Raw genomic sequence first — 19,356 nt, 5'->3', positions numbered from 1 at the left:
TATAAGGAAGGGTGCAGTTCCGCCGCTTGGCCACTAGAGGGCGACTGGAAGGAGCGCGGGTGGCTTCCTCGCTGTACCCAGCAATGCTCCTGCGCATCACAGATTACTCTGCTAGACGTGGATGCTCTGAACTGAGAGTGAATGGAAAGCACGCGAAAGAGACTTTGTAGCTGTTGCTTGCAGTGAGGTGGGCTCCGGCAGACAGGACACCTGACCAGCAGAACCAAGCAGATGTGAGGCCCTCCACAGGCAAATAGAAGAGGCTTCCAGGTCACAGGCCCTGGTCCTCATGGGTGATTTCAACCACCCTGACATCTGCTGGAGGGACAACACAGCAAGGCATCAGGATGTTCCTGTGTTGCATAGAAGACAACTTCCTTCTCCAAATGGTAGAGGAAGCAACAAGAAAAGGTGCTGTGCTGGGCCTTGTTCTCACCAACAGGGAAGGGCTGGTAACCAATGTGAGGCTCAGAGACAGCCTTGGCTGCAGTGACCATGAAGCAGTTGAATTTAATCTCCTCAGGGCAATCAGGAGGAAGTATTCTAAGCTCACGACCCCAGACTTTAGGCGTGCAGACTCTGATCGCTGCAGGGATCTGACAGCCAAAGTGTCGTGGGATGAAGCCCTGGAGGGAAGAGGGACCCAGGACAGCTGGTCAGTATTCAAGGACCACCTCCTCTGTGTCCAGGAGCAATGTATACCAACAAAGAGAAAAGCAGGAAAGAATGCTAGGAGGTCTGCCTGGATGAGCAAGGAGCTGCTGGACACACTGTCACTTGAAAGGAACCTCCACAGGAGGTGGAGGAAAGGACAGCTAGAACGGGGAGTATATAAGGCAGCTGCCCGAGCAGCAAGAGGCCTGGTGTAGCAGTTTGGGCTGGGTGCCCTCTGCCATGTTCATATGAAGGATGCTTCCTGTGTCCAGAAAAGTCCAGCCCCGTGGGTGGACACAGGAAGCCAGGTATTTCATCCCATAATACCCTGCTCCCCTATAAGATCTCAGCAGGGGTCCTGGCACTTCCTCTTTTCTTCCCTCGCCACCACCCGCTAACTTGGGAAATGTCTCCCAGCCTTTGGGGGCTGGGGGGATGGGCAGTCCCACATATGGCCAGCTGAGACTAGCCTAGCAGTGGAGGAAGGGGGGGGGAAGGAAGAAAGAGCCCTGGGGGTTATGGGTGTACCCCCAGGTGGGGATGGGGTGTTTCTGGGTGTGCTTTGGGATCTCTTTTGTCACTGTGCTTCTGGCTCTCCGAACACATTCCCTGCTTTCCGTTTAAACTTTCCACCACTTTTGCAATCCCTTTGTCTGAGTCATTATTTTTGCCTGTGGTGGGGAGGGGTCTGCCTCAACCCCTTACACCTGGTCAGGAAAGCCAAAGCAGAGCTTGAATTGAATGGAGCCAGGGAGGTTAAAGGGAACGCTAAGAATTTCTGCAGGTATATTAATGGCAAGAAGCAGCCCAGGGAAGGTGTGGGCCCCCTCAGAAAGGAAACTGGTGACATGGTCACAAGTGCTGAGGAAAAGGCTGAGGTACTCAACAACTTCTTTACCTCAGTCTTCACTGCAAGGGCCTCCAGCCACACTCCTGGAGTCATGGAAGATGGGACCGGGAGGAAGCACTGCCCATCGTAAGTGAAGATCAGGTTGGTGATCACCTGAGGAACCTGAAAGTGTTCAAGTCCATGGGACCCCACGGGGTACACCCACGGGTACTGAGCATGGAGCAGATCCTCCTGGAGGCACTACTGACACAGAGGAATAGTGAAGAGGTGCTTGGGAGCAGTCAGCATGGCTTCACCAAGGGCAAATCCTGCCTGACCAACCTGGTGGCCTTCTATGAACAGGTGACAACATGAAGAGCTGAGGGGCGAGCAACTGATGTCGTTTACCTGGACCTGAGCAAAGTCTTCAACACAGTCCTGCACCACATCCTGGTCTCCAAGCTGGTGACACATGGGTTTGATGGGTGGACCACTGGATGGATACAGAACTGGCTTGATGGCTGCACCCAAAGAGTGGCTGTCCATGGGTCTGTGTCCCAGTGGAGGCCAGGGACAAGCGGAGTCCCTCAGGGATCAGTCCTGGGACCAGGCTTGTTCAACACCTTTGTGGGTGCCATGGACAGTGGCACTGAGTGCACCCTCAGCAGGTTTGCTGCTGACACCAAGCTGTGTGGTGCAGCAGACAGGCTGGAGGGAAGGGATCCATCCAGAGGGACCTGGACAGGCTGGAGAGGTGGGCACAAGGTAAAACCTAAAGGGTAAAGCCTAGCACCAAATTTCTGTTTCCATTTGATCTCTCTGCAGGAGAAAGTTCAAATGAGGCTTGGAATTCTGGCCTCCCCCTAATCAAATTGGTGCTAGGCTTCTCCCTTCAGTTTTTATCCCAGCAAGGGTTTTTATTAGTTTCTCTTCATCTCAGAAGCAAGCTGTTTCCAACAGCACAGAACTGCATGCATCTCCTGAGAGGAAAGGGGGAGGCCAGAATTCCAGGCCTCATTTGAAATCTAAGGCAGACAGCAGCTGATTGTGGGGCGCAGTTTCCTTACACAGAGAACTTGCTCAAAGCCATACAAGAAGCCTAGCTAATGATACCACACCTTTGGAAGATAATTTTTGAGCTCATCTCAACACCCAGCCTGTATTGCATGTGTTACATGGAGGAGAGAGATTTGTGTGTTGCCCATTCCCGAATAGAATAGAATAGAATAGAATAGAATAGAATAGAATAGAATAGAATAGAATAGAATAGAATAGAATTAACCAGGTTGGAAGAGACCTTCGAGATCATCGTGTCCAACCTATCATCCAACACCACCTGATCAACTAAACCATACAACCAAGCATCCTGTCAAGCCTCGCCCTGAACACCCCCAGTGACAGTGACCCCACCACCTCCTCAGGCAGCCCATCCCAATGGGCAATCACTCTCTCTGTGTAAAACTTCCTCCTAACCTCCAGCCTAAACCTCCCCTGATGCAGCCTGAGACTGTGTCCTCTTGTTCTGGTACTGGTTGCCTGGGAGAAGAGACCAACCTTCGCCTCACTACAACCCCCCTTCAGGTAGTTGTAGAGAGCAATAAGGTCACCCCTGAGTCTCCTCTTCTCCAGACTAAGCAACCCCAGCTCCCTCAGCCTCTCCTCGTAGGGCTTGTGCTCCAAGCCCCTCACCAACCTTGTTGCCCTTTTCTGGACATGCTCCAGCAAGTCAACCTCCTTCCTAAACTGAGGGGCCCAGAACTGGACACAGGACTCAAGGTGCGGCCTAACCAGTGCAGTGTACAGGGGTAGAATGACCTCCCTGCTCCTGCTGGCCACACTGTTCCTGATGCAGGCCAGGATGCTATTGGCCCTCCTGGCTGCCTGGGCACACTGCAGGCTCATGTTCAGCCTACCATCAACCAGCACCCCCAGGTCCCTTTCCACCTGACTGCTCTCCAGCCACTCTGACCCCAGCCTGTAGCTCTGCATGGGGTTGTTGTGGCCAATGTGCAGAACCCGGCACTTGGATGTGTTCAATCTCATGCCGCACATCTCAGGCTCGGGATCAATTAAACACTGAAGAATTAATGTGGGAGGGACAATTGTGCTGACCCAGAGCTGTAATCTCATACCAGGGAAGTCCTGCAGTTAATAGCAGGATTGGCAGGGTTAGAAAGATACCAGGTTTAAAACTCTCAACAAAGCCTTTCAGCGTTGTGCAGCAGGCCAGTGCGGAGCCATACGTACAGCTCACAGAGAGGCTGCCAAGGGCAGCGGAGCGACTGCCAGGTCGACCTGCCCAAGGCATCTGACACCTTACAAACTAGCTGTGGAAAATGCAAATAGGATTGCTGACATGTATTAGAGATTCTTAGACCCACAAGTAAGCAAGCATCACTGCCTGGTTTTCATCAAGGCGTGTGCTCATGTGGGATCAGAAGGACACAGAGCTGACATGCAGGCAGTTATTGGCTTCAGCATCAGTGCAACAATTGACTGTCGATCGCACCCAGGTGAGGTGCTTCAACTGTGGACGAGAAGGGCATTTCAGGAGTGATTGTCCCAGACCTAATAATGAAATAAGAAGACCAAACAAGGTATGCCCTAAGTGTAGAAAGGGCAACCACTGGGCGAGTCAGTGCCGCTCCTGATGGAGCGTTTCGGGAAGAGAGATTGTTCAGTCGGGGAAGGGGGCGAGGGGCGCGAGAGCCGGTGCCCCCCAGACGAACAGAGTCCAGTATCATAGTATCATAGTATCAGTCAGGGCTGGAAGGGACCACAGGGATCAGCTAGTTCCAACCCCCCTGCCATGGGCAGGGACACCCCACATTAGACCAGGCTGGCCAGAGCCTCATCCAGCCTGGGCTTAAACACCTCCAGGGACGGCACCCCAGCCACCTCCCTGGACAACCCATTCCAGGGCTTCACCACTCTCATGGGGAAGAACTTCCTCCTCACCTCCAGCCTGAATCTCCCCACCTCCAGCTTCATTCCATTCCCCCTAGTCCTATCACTACCTGAGATCCTGAGAAGTCCCTCCCCAGCCTTCTTGGAGCCCCCTTCAGATACTGGAAGGCCACAATGAGGTCACCTCGGCGCCTTCTCTTCTCCAGACTGAACAGCCCCAACTCCTTCAGTCTGTCCTCATAGAGGAGGTGCTCCAGCCCTCTGCTCATCCTCGTGGCCCTTCTGGACATGTTAATTATGCACAAATACCTGAGCTAATGGGTCTGCATCTGATCTCTTCAGAGCAACAGGGGGGCTCGCTGGAATGGACATAGGCAATGATGAACCAATAAGTCTGACAGACGTGCCTGTAACAATGGTAGCCCCCAATGTGAACGGGCCCTTAACGCTAGGAACTCGTGCTTCGTTAACAGATCGATCATCCACAGCTCAAATGGGTTTATTTGTCCTCCCAGGATTGATAGGTAAGGACTGCAAAGGCAATATAAAAACCATGCTCTGGACACTGTCCCCACCATGTTACATTCCACAGGGGGAACGAACTGCTCAACTGACACCTTCTCCTGATTTGTCTGCTGGAATTCCACCACCTAAAGACAAGAGGGAGGGAGGGAGGGATGGGTCGCTCAGGCTCTCCAAAAATTGTATGGACACAAGCAAGCAAGGATGATCAACCTGTGCTGAATGTCTGTATAATGGGAAGGCTCTTTACAGGTCTCATTGGAGCTGGAGTAGGTATTACCACACAAGCAGAGGAATGGCCAGACGATTGGGAATTGTCCCAACCATGAGCTACCATAGAAGGAACAGGTGGAACTCAAATTCCCTATCAACCAAAAACTCCATTGAAAATAGTGGGACCCAATGGGAAATTAGCAATATAAGGCCCTGGTTTTTTGACAAACATCTTGTAACCTCTGGGGAAGGGATCTTTTGAAACACTGTGTCCAGTTCTGGGCCCCTCAGTTTAGGAAGGAGGTTGACTTGCTGGAATGAGTCCAGAGAAGAGCAACAAAGTTGGTGAGGGGTTTGGAACATAAGCCCTACGAGGAGAGGCTGAGGGAGCTGGGGTTGCTTAGCCTGGAGAAGAGGAGACTCAGGGGTGACCTTATCGCTCTCTACAACTACCTGAAGGGAGGTTGTAGACAGATGGATGTTCTCCCAGGCAGCCAGTACCAGAACAAGAGGACACAGTCTCAGGCTGCGCCAGGGGAGGTTCAGGCTAGATGTTAGGAAAAGTTCTATACAGAAAGTGTGATTGCACATTGGAATGGGCTGCATGGGGAGGTGGTGGAGTCACCATCATTGGAGGTGTTCAGGAGGTGACTTGATGGGGTGCTTGGTGCCGTGGGTTAGTTGTTTAGGTGGTGTTGGATTGGTTGCTGGATTGGACACGATGATCTTGAAGGTCTCTTCCAATCTGGTTTATTCTATGTATGTATATTCTATGTATGTATGTAATGGGGCCACAAACTTCTGATAAGGGCCATTGACATGAGCCAGCCTGGCCTTAAATTGGCTAATGACACAGCCTGTCTGGGTTGATCAACGGCCCTTGACGGGTGAGAGGCTGAAACAAGCAAACATCTTGCTAAAGGAACAGTTAGAGGCAGGTCACACTTGGCCATCTCCAAGCCCTCTAATACAGCAATACTTGTAATACCGAAAAAATCCAGAAGGTGGCGACTGCTCCAAGAGCTTAGCGCAGTCAACACTGCCCTGGAAAATACGGAGTCACTACAGCCTGGGGTACCTAGTCCTGTGGCAACTGCAAATCGTTGCCCGTGCTGTGTAACAGACCTGCTTCTTTACTATTTATCTCCACCCAGACGATTGTAAACACTTTGCCTTTTCAGTTCCTACTGTTAATTGTCAGGGTCCTATGGAAAGATCTGAATGAGTTGCCTTACCACAAGGGATGAGTAGCAGTCCAGTGATTTGTCAGTCTGTTGTGGGGTCAGCATTGAAACCTGTGAGAAATGCTTTAAAGGGTGTGCCAATATTTCACTGTATGGATGATATTCTCATCACTGCAGAACAGGAGGATCGACTGTCAACAGTTTTACCTGCATTGCTGTCAAACTTAGAACATTCTGGGTTACAGGTAGCCCCTGAAAAGGTTCATTGTGAACCACCTTGGAAATACCAGGGCTGGAAATTAAGAGAGTCTGAAGTCATGCCATTGAAAATCGAACTGTTGAATTCAGTGAGTACAGTGACTTACAGGCACTGTTGGGCACTATAAATTGGGTCAGGCCCATGCTGGGCATTGCTACCTTAGAAGTGGATCCTCTGTTTCAGCTCTTACAGGGAGACACTGACTGAGCCTCCCCATGAAAGCTGACACTGGATGCCTAACAACAGTTGGATGGTATAACTGGAAAAGTATAACCAGGTTTTGCTAGCTGCCATCAGCCACAGTCGCCATGAAGAGGCTCTGTTATCAATTCTAGTCACCAGCCTTTTGGGATTGTCAGTCAACAGGATGGGAAGGATCTGTACCTCCTGGAGTGGCAATTTTTATCCCACCAACTGTCTAAATCTATTTGGACAAGATTGCAAATGTTATTCAGACAGCATCTCTCTTTTTGCAGAGGATGTGGATGCCTTACACATCGCAGTGAGCAAACAGGGTTTTTCCTATGCTTTAGCCAGTTCTGTGGCACTGCAGATTGCCTTGGCAGATTCTATTGGCACTACTGCCTTTGACCTCCCTGGTCATAAACTACTGCAATCTCTTTCTGATATCCCTTTAACTGCCACACCTCTTGTCTCTAGTGAACTGTTGGAAGGAGTACAAACTGTCGTTTTAGCCGGCTCACCTTGCTGGAACGAGTCCAGAGAAGGGCAACAAAGCTGGGGAGGGGTCTGGAACACAGCCCTGTGAGGAGAGGCTGAGGGAGCTGGGGTTGCTTAGTCTGGAGAGGAGGATACTCAGGGGTGACCTTATTGCTCTCTACAACTACCTGAAGGGAGGTTGTAGACAGGTGGAGGTTGGTCTCTTCTCCCAGGCAGCCAGCACCAGAACAAGAGGACACAGTCTCAGGCTGCACCAGGGGAGGTTTAGGCTGGAGGTTAGGAAGAAGTTCTATACAGAAAGAGTGATTGCCCATTGGAATGGGCTGCCCGGGGAGGTGGTGGAGTCACCATCACTGGAGGTGTTCAGGAGGAGACTTGATGGGGTGCTTGGTGCCATGGGTTAGTTGTTTAGGTGGTTAGATTGGTTGAGGGGTTGGACGTGATGATCTTGAAGGTCTCTTCCAACCTGGTTTGTTGTTGTTGTTGTTGTTGTTGTTGTTGTTGTTGTTGTTGTTGTTGTTGTTGTTTGGTTTGACAATGCCAAACAGGAATGGGAATATCACATCACTCATCAGGAAGGCTTGGCTTAAATTACAGAGTTACAGGCTGAGGTCGAGGTGTTTAACCTATTTGCCGTGGAACCACTGCCTGTGGTTGTAGATTCCAACTGTGTTTATTGTTGTCACAGTTGGAATTTGCATTTATACAAAGATTGAATAACAAGGAATTGTCAAACCTTTTTGTGGAATTACAGTCTCACAGTATCACCAAGGTTGGAAGAGATCTCAAAGATCATCGAGTCCAACCTGTCACCACAGACCTCATGACTAGACCATGGCACCAAGTGCCACATCCAATCCCCTCTTGAACACCTCCAGGGATGGTGACTCCTCCACCTCCCCAGGCAGCACATTCCAATGACAAATGACTCTCTCCATGAAGAACTTTCTCCTCACCTCGAGCCTAAACTTTCCCTGGCACAGCTTGAGACTGTGTCCTCTTGTTCTGGTGCTGGTTGCCTGGGAGAAGAGACCAACCCCCACCTGGCTACAACCTCCCTTCAGGTAGTTGTAGACAGCAATGAGGTCACCCCTGAGCCTCCTCCTCTCCAGCAACCCCAGCTCCCTCAGCCTCTCCTCACAGGGCTGTGCTCAAGGCCTCTCCCCAGCCTTGTTGCCCTTCTCTGGACACCTTCAAGTGTCTCAATGTCCTTCTTGAACTGAGGGGCCCAGAACTGGACACAGGACTCAAGGTGTGAATTGGCACAGTTGTGTGATGCAAGGACTGAGGAATATTTTGTGATGCACGTGAGATCTCATTCCAGGCTTCCAGGAGCTATTGCAGAAGGACATGAGATTGCAGACAGACTGACTGCAGCAGCACATTTGCCCAATGCTCTCCAACAAGCAAAGGTTATGCATGATGGGGTTTGATAATAATGCAAAGAGCTTTATGAACCTGTTTGACATTCCTTTTGGTCAAGCTACAGACATTGTGTGAATGTGCCCTGAGAGCCAGAAAATCACACAGCTGAGCCTAGAGGACTTCGTCCCAATGAAATCTGGCAATCTGACATGACTCTCATACCTGAATTCAGCAGGTTAAAATCCCTACTGTCTCTGGGGATACATTTTCCAGTTTTGTGGTAGCAACAAGGTTGCACCTTGAGTACTGTGTCTGGTTCTGGGCCCCTCAGTTTAAGAAAGACATTGAGACACTTGAAGGTGTCCAGAGAAGGGCAACAAGGCTGGGGAGAGGCCTTGAGCACAGCCCTGTGAGGAGAGGCTGAGGGAGCTGGGGTTGCTTAGCCTGGAGAAGAGGAGACCTCACCAGGGGAAGGTTAGGCTGGAGGTGAGGAGAAGGTTCTTTACCGAGAGAGTCATTCATCATTGGGATGTGCTGCCCAGGGAGGTGGTGGAGTCACCATCCCTGGAGGTGTTCAAGAGGGGATTGGATGTGGCACTTGGTGCCATGGTCTAGTCATGAGGTCTGTGGTGACAGGTTGGACTCGATGATCTGAGGTCTCTTCCAACCTTAGTGATACTGTGGAATGAGAAAGAAATCTACTGTGGAACAGCTCATACAGGAGAAAGAGCACAGGATGTGTGGTCTCATTTCCTATGTGCCGCTGCAGTCCTGGGCATCCCTAACACAACTAAAACTGATAATGGCCCTGCTTGTGCTTAAACCTCTCTCAAACAATGTTTTATACAGTGGGGAATTAGCGTGTCACAGGCATACCACATTCTCCCACAGGTCAAAGCATAGTTAGGATAGGATAGGATAGGATAGGATAGGATAGGATAGGATAGGATAGGATAGGATAGGATAGGATAGGATAGGATAGGATAGGATAGGATAGGATAGGATAGGATAAACCAGGTTGGAAGAGACCTTCAAGATCATCATGTTCAACCTATCATCCAACCCCACCTAATCGACTAAACCATGCAACCCAGCACCCTATCAAGTCTCCTCCTGAACACCCCCAGTGATGGTGACTCCACCACCTCCCTGGGCAGCCCATCCCAATGGGCAATCACTCTCTCTGTGTAAAACTTCCTCCTAACCTCCAGCCTAAACCTCCCCTGGTGCAGCCTGAGACTGTGTCCTCTTGTTCTGGTGCTGTTTGCCTGGGAGAAGAGACCAACCCCTGCCTGACTACAACCTCCCTTCAGGTAGTTGTAGAGAGCAATAAGGTCACCCCTGAGTCTCCTCTTCTCCAGGCTAAGCAACCCCAGCTCCCTCAGTCTCTCCTCACAGGGCTGTGTTCCAGACCCCTCACCAACTTTGTTGCCTTTCTCTGGACACACTCCAGCAAGTCAACCTCCTTCCTAAACTGAGGAGCCCAGAACTGGACACAGGACTCAAGGTGTGGCCTAACCAGTGCAGTGTACAGGGGCAGAATGACCTCCCTGCTCCTGCTGGCCACACTGGTCCTGATGCAGGCCAGGATGCCATCGGCCCTCTTGGCTGCCTGGGCACACTGCAAGCTCATGTTCAGCCTACCATCAACCAGCACCCCCAGCTGAAGACATGCACCAAACCCTGAAACACATGGTAAAGAAACAAGCTGAAAGCACAGCAGGTCTCACACCTCATGACAAATTGCCAACATATGTTTTGAATTTCTTAAATCTGTCTTCCTCAAAAAATACACCACCTTTTGAGAGACTGATGGTACCCCTAAGAGTATCCCAAGCCTCAAGTATTATATAGAGACATCCATACTGGACAATGGGAAGGGCCTGTTCCTCTCTTTAGAGGGGTGTGATGAAGAGGTGTTTAAGTTTATGAATATGCAATATGAATTATGGGAGTAGTATTTTAATTAAGTATCAAAATTATTCATAACCGATGAATCACTAATTTAGATACATGTTCCAGTGCACGTTCGTGAAACACATTCCATAAGTGGCGTAGTATTGTAATTAGAACTCAATTGAGCTATCTCCAGCATCATGCCTGTATTTACGTGACGAAGGGTGCAGTTCTGGCGCTTGGCCACTAGACGGCGACGCGACGGGACGCGGGCGGCTCCCGGCTCCGTACGGCGCTATGACAGCGTTTCCGTGCCTCAGAGGTTACTGTGCCAGAGGCGGAGACTTTGAACTGAGAGTCAGCGAGTGGAGAGCACGTGGGAGAGACTCTGTGCCTGTTGTCTGCAGCAAGGTGGAGTTCCGGCAGACTGCTGTCGCTGGGCTGGTTCCGAGTCGATCTGGACGGCGGCGCTGGGTGGCTCTCTCCTCTCTCCGCAGCAGTGGAGTGGGAATGGAACCTGGGCTTAGCCCGTAAGCAGGTTGCCTTCAGGACTCGGTCGGCTCCCTCCAGACTATAGGGAGCGGTACTGGTGGGCCCGTCGGTAGGGCCAGTCCGGGAACGGGGTCGGCCCTCAGAGTCGGCTCACATGGCAGGGGGGGCGACGGTTGCCGACAGGCGGGCTCGGAGGTTTCCGATCGGGAACGGCAGCAGGAAGGGCTGCGGTGGCCTCCAGGGCTGGCGTGAACAGCCTCGGGGAAAGGATGCGGCTGCGTCGAGCGGCAGCTTCTCGTTTACTTGGCTTAAAGGACCAGCAGGACTCTCAGAGCAGTCCCAGCTTTAGTGGAGTATAGGCAGGAACGGTGCTATGGATCTCCCCTGAGGTTTACAGGGCTCAGAGCGGCACAGCTGGCAGCTCCTCTCCCGCGATAGCGGGGACTAGGCAGGTGTGCACTCGGTCTCGGTCAAGTCCCTTCTCCCCGGCAGCTGGGCAGATCTTACCCTCGGGGGGTCCAGCCCTCCGGTGGCACGGCGGGCTCTCCCGGTCGGTGTGACTGGCTGTGGCGACGCTGGGCTTCTCGGGCTCAGCGCAGGTCCTTCCTCTGCAGATAATTCTCAGGCTCCTTCTCGCGATGCAGAGGCTTTCAGTGTGCCTGCATGCATGACAGAAGCCTTGATAGCAACGAGCTCAATGGCAGAGGCTAAGATACTGCCTCGGTCCCCCCCAACCTCTCCCTCCTTTTTTTTCCCCCTGATTAATTAGAAGCAAAGAGCAAAGGAGAGATGTGAGGGAAATTTCAGTTCTAGTTCAAAAGCATCTTTAAACAGTCAGTAATGCTTATCTCAAGGTCATTAGCTAAATCCTTCTTGGTGAAGCAGACATGCCAGCAGCCAGGAGGAAAGAAAGGAGTCCTGTGTCCAGTTCTGGGCCCCTCAGTTCAAGAAGGACATTGAGACACTTGAAGGTGTCCAGAGAAGGGCAACGAGGTTGGGGAGGGGTCTGGAGCACAGCCCTGTGAGGAGAGGCTGAGGGAGCTGGGGTTGCTTAGCCTGGAGAAGAGGAGGCTCAGGGGAGACCTCATTGCTGTCTACAACTACCTGAAAGGTGGTTGTAGCCAGGAGGGGGTTGGTCTCTTTTCCCAGGCAACCAGCACCAGAACAAGGGGACACAGTCTCAAGCTGCGCCAGGGGAGGTTTAGGCTGGAGGTGAGGAGAAAGTTCTTTGTCGAGAGAGTTGTTAGCCATTGGAATGTGCTGCCCAGGGAGGTGGTGGAGTCCCCATCCCTGAAGGGGTTCAAGAGGGGATTGGATGTGGCACTTGGTGCCATGGTCTAGTCATGAGGTCTTGGGTGATAGGTTGGACTTGATGATCTTTGAGGTCTCTTCCAACCTGGGTGATTCTGTGAGACTGTGATAACGTCCAAACCTTGAGACATCAGCTGGAACTGCAACTGGCACATTTACAGCAGGTGCAAATCACTCAAGGTGGCAAGCTGTGAGCAACGCTCTGAGCTGGTTAAACCCAAACCATTGGTTCTTGGGTCCGAATCTAGGCGCATGGCTTGTAGGTGGGACCCTTGTGATGATTGTTGGTTGGCAATTGTAGTTTCCCTGGGATTTGTAAGAACAGCTTCTAGAACCACAAGAAGGGTTAGGACAGAAGTGATGTCTGCTGTTTTGAGTAGTATAAAAATGGGGAGCTGTGGGAGAACAGAAAGAAACTAAGAAAGGCTTCAGAACAAGAAAGAACAGCAGGCTGCTGATAACAGCAGAGTGACCTGATGACAACAGGAGCTGACTGCAGTGAACTACTTGAAGTGTGAAACAGGAGGACGCTTGCCTACTTGCAAAACCAGCTCAACCTGATATGGACAGCCACACATCAAAGAAGAAACTCAATTAGCAACAGGGGGGCAAAAATGGCACAAAATTGTTTAGCCTGCTCGATTTTTCCTGTACGAACTGCTTGCTCGGCACCAATAAACGATTCCTGCTTCAGCTACACGGGAGTCTGTGCAGGCTTCCCGACAGGAATCCCCTGGGTGCCACTTTGTGCCCCTTGTTCTGTCCCTGGGCACCAGTGAGCAGAGTCTGGCCCCAGCCTCTTGCCCTCCACCCTTCAGCTCTTGCTGAGCATTGCTCAGATCCCCCTCTGGGGCTGCTCTTCTCCAGGCTCTCAGCCCCAGGGCTCTCAGCCTTTGCTCCTCACAGAGATGCTCCAGGCCCTCAGCATCTCTTGGCCCTCTGTTGGACTGTCCCCAGTAGTTTCCTGTCCTTCCTGATCTTGGGAGGCCAGAACTGGAGTCAGGACTCCAGATGTGGCCTCACCAGGGCAGAGTACAGGAAGAGAAGACCCTCCCTTGCCTTGCTGCCCACTTCACTTCAGGAGACCATTGGCCTTGCTGGCTCACGGGGAACTTGTCCACCAGCACTACCAGATCCTTCAGCTCCCAGTGAAGCTATCACCTCAGCTACAGCCACCCCAAGCACCTGGTCAAGTCTGCTTTGGTTACCAGCAGGCCTGCAGTCCCTGCTGTGGGATCCAGCTGTATGCACAGCACACCCAGAGCAGAAAACCCTACAGGAGCCATACACCAAAGCCAAGATCTACAGACCACCCTCAGTCCCACACCAGGCAAGAGCAGAGAGGAAGAGCAAATGCCCCCAAGAAGATCAGCTGCTGGGTCCCAGTAAGGAGTCACAGGAGGGTTTGCAATAGCCCTCACTGGACTGGTGGGTGACAGCTTGTAGCATGGACAGCTTATGGCCATGAGGCCACTGCTGAAACAATCCACAGGCTCTGCACTCATCCTGGCAAAACCTAACTGAGAGGTTTGTGAAGCTTGCATGGGTCGGGGCCTGCCTTGCAGGAAACTTCATGGGAGCTCTGCAGCTGGACCACCACAGCAATGAGCACTGAGCCAGGGGCAAAATGCAGGGGAGGGAGGTAGGGCTCCAATGCAGAGCAAGGCCAGCAGCCCTGCAGCTGGAAACTGGACAGAGAAGGGTGAACCTGGGGCTGGAGGCAGCAAAGGGATCAGCACAGAAGCTCTGGGGATGAGGAATACTGCAGGTGCAGGCAGCTAAGGTGGACTCTGGAACCACCACCCGGGGGAGGGGAGATAGAGGAAGCCTACAATCAGCATCAGCATCCTAGAGAGCAAAGGGCTCAGAGCCACAGCCATCAGTGGGATGGGAACGAGCCCAGGAAGCCTGGCTGGGGATTCTCAGAGCTCTGGAACTGGCTGGCATCGTGGATCCCTGATTTGGGCTGAGCCTCAAGAAACTGGTTGGACACTCCTGGGGTTATTTACTCCTCTGTGTATCTGTGTTGTAATGCAGGGCATGTCTGAGCTTTATCCTGCTTTGGGGGCTAGAACTGGGGCAGCAGGGATCTCTGATTAAGAGCTGAGATCTCTTTGGGCCATGAAGACATCTCCAATGTCACCTCAAGTCTGCTTTATGCTCTCTCACATTTCAAAAGCACCAAGCCTCAGCATCTCAAAAGCTCCAGGCTTTAGAGCTTTTTCCTCCCTTTTTTGTTTTTTCCTCACAGGGAGATGTTCCACTGCCAGCAGCAGCTTTGTGGCTCTGTGCCTCCAAGCAGTTCCCTGAGGGCCTTCTTGAACTGAGGGGCCCAGAACTGGACACAGTATTCCAGCTGTTCCAGTTGATCCTCCTGGGGAAGAACTTATTCCTCACATCCTGCCTAGGGCAGGCAGGGTCGGTGGCACACAGGCTGCTGGGGGATGTCCTCAGCAGGACTCTGTGCTCAGGCACTTTGAGCCATCCCCTTGCTCCTGCCGCCTCCTGCTGCCTGTGCCTGCTCCATCCCTGTCCTGCTTCCCCTCCCGGCAGTTTTGTGACACTGATCCTTGCTGTGGATGGCACAGATGTGCAGTGTTGCAGAGACATGCAGTGGGTGGGAGCCCGTTGGCTACAGGGCCTTCCCCTGGTCCACTGTCCCCAGCCTTAGCTGCTGGGGCACCAGCAATGCCATCACCAGCTGCCTGTCCCGGCAGTAGGGAGGGGGAAAGGGAGCAGGCACAAAGGAGGGCACCGTGCTCCCTCTAAGGGAGCACCACCGTGTCAGGGCCGCCAGGGGACATTCTCCCTCCTCCTCTTCCTGCTTTTGCGTGAATGAGTTGCTCCTGGCAGCCTGGGGCACACCAATCTGTCCCTGAATGCAGCTTCAGGTCTTCCTCACACTTTTCAGGTGTTCCCCAGGCTGCTGTTTTGCAAAGCAAATCCAGTTATCCACATGCCCCTTTCTTCAGCCACACAGCCCTTCAGCTGCGCTTGCTGCAAGTCCTTCTCTCTGATGCCCCACAAACAGGGAGAGGTTTAGGTATTTTGGAGGGGCTGAGGTGCTGCCACGACCCCGTAAAACCTGCAGAGATGTGGTGCTAAGGGCTGTGGCTCAGCACTGGGTTTGGTAGAGTCAGAGAATGGCTGAACCCCACGATCCTGAAGGTCTTTTCTACGGTTTGGGTAGCCCAAGGCTTTAGGACAGGGCTGGTCCTCCTCCTTCCTCTGAGTAAGGTTCTTCAGTCATGCTGACAGGCTTGGAATAGCAGCCAGCAGGAACGGCAGGCAGCCTTCTCCTGCAGCCTTCTCCTGCAGCCTTCTCCTGCAGCCTGCCTCAGCCGGGCTCTAGGAGCACCCCAGCAGACGCTCAGAGCCCAAAGGAGGCCGCTGCAGACCCAGAGCCCTGGACACTTCACTTGGGCTTTGGGACACAGCACCTGAGAGCCGGGAGATAGGGAAGCAAAGGATCGGCCCCAACCCGGGGAGCTGCGGCGGGAGAAAAGGAAACCCTCAGCCCGGCACCGACTGACCGCGGCGGCAGCCTGCGTGCGGCACAGAAAGGCTTCCCCCGGGCCGCCTCGGTGTGCCACCGAAAGCCTTCCCCCGGGCCGCCTCGGTGTCTCTCAGAAGGGGTTTCCCCGGCCGCCTGGGTGCAGCACAGAAAGGCTCCCCTAGGCGCCTCGGTGTCTCACAGAAAGGCCTCCCCTGGCCGCCTCCATTAGGCAGGGAATGGTTTTCCCCAGGGCCAGCAGCTCCCTCTGCCTTGCACTACTCCCCAGCACCCAGTGCCAAGGGCTCCGAGCCCCCACGGGCTCCCAGATGCTGCCAGCACTGAACACTGCTGCTGCTTTTCAAGGCTCACCAGAAACAGGGCTCCACGCTCAGACACCCCCCTCCCACCCATGCCAGAGCTCAGGTTCCTATAGGACTCCACCACCCAGCAAGGGGAGCTTAGGGTCCTGCAGACCCTGGCACCATCAGCTCAGGGCACAGGTGCTACACATGCCCTCCACACAGGGACAAGGCTCACAGTGACCTGAAATCTACCCCCACCCCTTCACCCCCAAACCTGAAGCACTGGCATAGTTTAGAACTGGGAGCACCCATCATCCTGTTCCAACCCAGGACTGCAGCAGAGACAGGCACCCCTGGGACTCTCCAAACACAAACCTCCCCGAGTGGAGTTGCTTGGGCTGGAATCAAGCACTGGAATTATTCCAGACTGGACTCTCCGTTATTGGCACCCCACCACCCCAGGGCAGCAGGCCTGCAGTCCCCTCTGTGCGTTAACACAGACCCACAAGGTACCTAAGGTGCAAATAGGAGAGAAAGAGAGCTCTAAGGAGAGGAACACTGCAGAAGGGCCTCCAGCAGTGGGCAGAGGAGGCAGCTCCTTTCCCACTGGCAGCACTGAAGACCTCAGGCATCAGCTGCACAAGATCCAGCTGCCCACAGCTCTCCACTCTGGACTCAAACCCCCACCTCCACCCCCTAGCACCACTTTCTTCCTCCCCCACCAGCCTCACAGCTCACCCTCACTAGAGTCAAGGGGCAGAGAAGGGGATTCCCATGATTTAACTCGTTTTATTGACTCAAAGGTAACTGCAGCCCAGCTGGGCTGTGCACATGGGGTTGAGCCCCAGTAGAAACGCAGCAGTAAGTCAGGAGCAGGAGGGGAGGGGGGGAGCTGCAGAGGGGTGCAGCACCCAGGCTGCTGCAGGAATGGTCAGATGGGAGCAGGGGTTCACGAGAGCTGCCCGCAGTCAGTGATGGTGATCTTCTTGCTCGTTTTGCCATCCTTGGAGCCACAGCGCTCCATGGCCTCCACCACGTTCATCCCTTCCTTGACACGGCCGAAGACAACGTGCTTGCCATCCAACCTGCAGGAGAGAAACCGCTCACAGTGGGCACCTGCCCCCTCACCGTGCACCTCGGCACCCCATCTGTCTCACCACCTCCCCACTGGGTGCTAGGAACCCCCAATTCGCCTCCCAACGTACCACTCAGTCTTGGCAGTACAGATAAAGAACTGGGAGCCATTTGTGTTGGGGCCAGCGTTGGCCATGGACAGGATGCCAGGCCCTGTGTGCTTCAGGATGAAGTTCTCATCGGGGAACTTCTCCCCGTAGATGGATTTGCCGCCGGTGCCATTGTGGCGCGTGAAGTCACCGCCCTGCAGAGAAAACAACTCTCAAACCAGGTGCAGGGGCCCTGCAGAGACTGCGAGCAGGAGCAGAGCTGCCTTCCCACCCCAAACCTGCAAGCACCCAACTCCAGAATGCACCCAAGCACCTCATCTCCTCATCCAGCCACCTCCCTGCTGCAGCAGGGGCACCACACACCTGGCACATGAACCCAGGAATAATTCTATGGAAGCAGGACCCCTTGTAGCCAAATCCCTTCTCACCGGTGCTCAAGGCACGGAAGTTTTCTGTAAAGGAAGAAGAAAACCACCGTGAGTGGCTCGTCCTGCCCAGAGCTGGGGAGAGCAGCAAGGCCCGGTGCAGCCACAGTGCAGCCAGGGCAACTTTACCAACCTGCTGTCTTCGGGACCTTGTCTGCAAACAGCTGCAATGAGAGGAGAGGACGTTAGCCAGGACAGGTGAATAGCAGCCACCACCCCATCCCCAGAAGCACTGGCAGCACATAGGGATCCTCCCTCCCCTCGCTACTCCCAGTAGTGATCCCAGCCGTGTCTGCAGCTGCAGAGGCCTCTCCACCTGATCTGGAGGCGCCCGGGAGCTCTGAGCTAACAGAGGAAGCATCTAAAGGATGACGAGCAGCGGAGCAGCTCCGTGCCCGGCATTCCGTTCGATCCCTCCAGCCTGCCCAGGCAAGGGCCAAGCCGCCTCCCAGTCGCTCCAACTGGATTTGCAGCGAACACCATCTGCACGCCGGGCAGCTCCCCGGGGGCTCTGCCACAGCCGCAGAGCAGCCTCCCGGAGCGCAGCCCCAGCCGTGCCAGAGATGCTTCACCGTCCCGGGGGCCAGCTCGGCAGGGCGCGAAATGCTTCGCTTCGGCCGTGCCAATCCCGCCGCGATCGGGTTGCAGCCGCTCTCGCTCCGACATCGAGGAGCACTACGGGGGCCACGAAAGCATCTCCCGGTGGAGGGACGCGGCTCGCTCGAATGCAGAGGATGGCTCCGGCACTGCTGCGGCTCCGGTGTGGCGGGGGACGGGGACAAAATGGCGGCACGGGCAGTCGCGGCCCCGATTCTGCAGCGGGGGAAGCCGCCGCCGCCGCCGCGCCCCCCCCTCCCCCATCCCCCTGGGGCGGAGCAGGGCGGCGCGGAGCCTGCCCGACGGTAATGGGCCGAGACTGCCGCCGGCCGAGGGCAGCGCATGATGCGGCAGGGCTCCCCGCGGGCGGCACCCCCAGGCTGGCTCTGCGCGGCCGCCGCTTCCCGAGCGGCCGCCGCCGCATCCTCCGCCTGGATCGGCGGCACCAGAAGGCTGCGCCAGGTCCTTTGTTCCCTCCCCGCCGGGACTTGGCGGGCCACTGTCGCCATCCCTGCAGGAGCCACGTGGAGCAAACCGCCAACCTCACCGCTGCCAGCCCCCTCCCCAGGAACGATCCCACAGCGCCGAAATGGCGGCAGCGCCCCTCCCCCGTTCGCGGCGCCCCCTACCCCCACCAGGAAATGGCGGCAACCCCCACCCCTACCAGCCTGCTCCTTTCAGCCCCCAACCCTCAGATCCCCATCCCACCTCGAAGGTGACGCGCCCCAGGGGCTCGTTGTTGGCGGCAATGTCGAAAAAGACGACAGGGTTGGCCATGGCTGGGCGTGCGCTGGGCAGCAGCAAAACAACGAGGCAGCGGGCGCGGCGCAGCGGAAGGAGCGGGGCTCCCCGCCGAACCTTATATAGGGCTGAGAGAGCCCGCCTCTGCCGCAGCGCTAGCCAACGCGTGCTGGTTGTGTGTCGGAGTGACGGGACGGGCAGCCAATCAACGCTGAGGTGTCTGAGTGGGGGGGAGAACGGGGGCGAGGGGCTCCCGAGCCTCGCGGCTGGGCAGGGCGGGTCGCGCATGCGCGATGCC

At 54.5% G+C, this 19,356-nt stretch overlaps 1 protein-coding gene across 1 annotated transcript; it reads right to left on the bottom strand.

Moving 5' to 3' along the window:
• Positions 1–16,885: 16,885 nt before the first annotated feature.
• PPIA (peptidylprolyl isomerase A) lies at positions 16,886–19,167 on the bottom strand. The gene is made up of 5 exons (XM_054175015.1): positions 19,026–19,167; positions 17,854–17,884; positions 17,659–17,747; positions 17,317–17,489; positions 16,886–17,196 (listed from the first exon to the last, which is right to left on the bottom strand). Exons 1-5 carry the CDS (start codon positions 19,092–19,094, stop codon positions 17,061–17,063), a joined length of 498 nt encoding a protein of 165 aa, XP_054030990.1. The 5' UTR covers positions 19,095–19,167; the 3' UTR covers positions 16,886–17,060.
• Positions 19,168–19,356: the final 189 nt, after the last annotated feature.

The sequence above is a fragment of the Dryobates pubescens genome, chromosome 31 (genome assembly GCF_014839835.1).
Source record: "Dryobates pubescens isolate bDryPub1 chromosome 31, bDryPub1.pri, whole genome shotgun sequence".
NCBI classification, from domain to species: Eukaryota; Metazoa; Chordata; class Aves; order Piciformes; family Picidae; genus Dryobates; species Dryobates pubescens.
The sequence above is the reverse complement of the archived record's forward strand: the minus strand, read 5'-3'. Positions and strand labels throughout refer to the sequence as shown.

Coding starts and splice junctions, on each gene's coding strand:
- PPIA (XM_054175015.1), bottom strand. CDS start 19,094: ATGGCCAACCCTGTCGTCTTTTTCGACATTGCCGCCAACAACGAGCCC. Junction 17,748..17,853: donor CAAGGTCCCGAAGACAGCAG/GTTGGTAAAGTT, acceptor CTTCCTTTACAG/AAAACTTCCGTGCCTTGAGC. Junction 17,490..17,658: donor TTCCTGGGTTCATGTGCCAG/GTGTGTGGTGCC, acceptor TTTTCTCTGCAG/GGCGGTGACTTCACGCGCCA.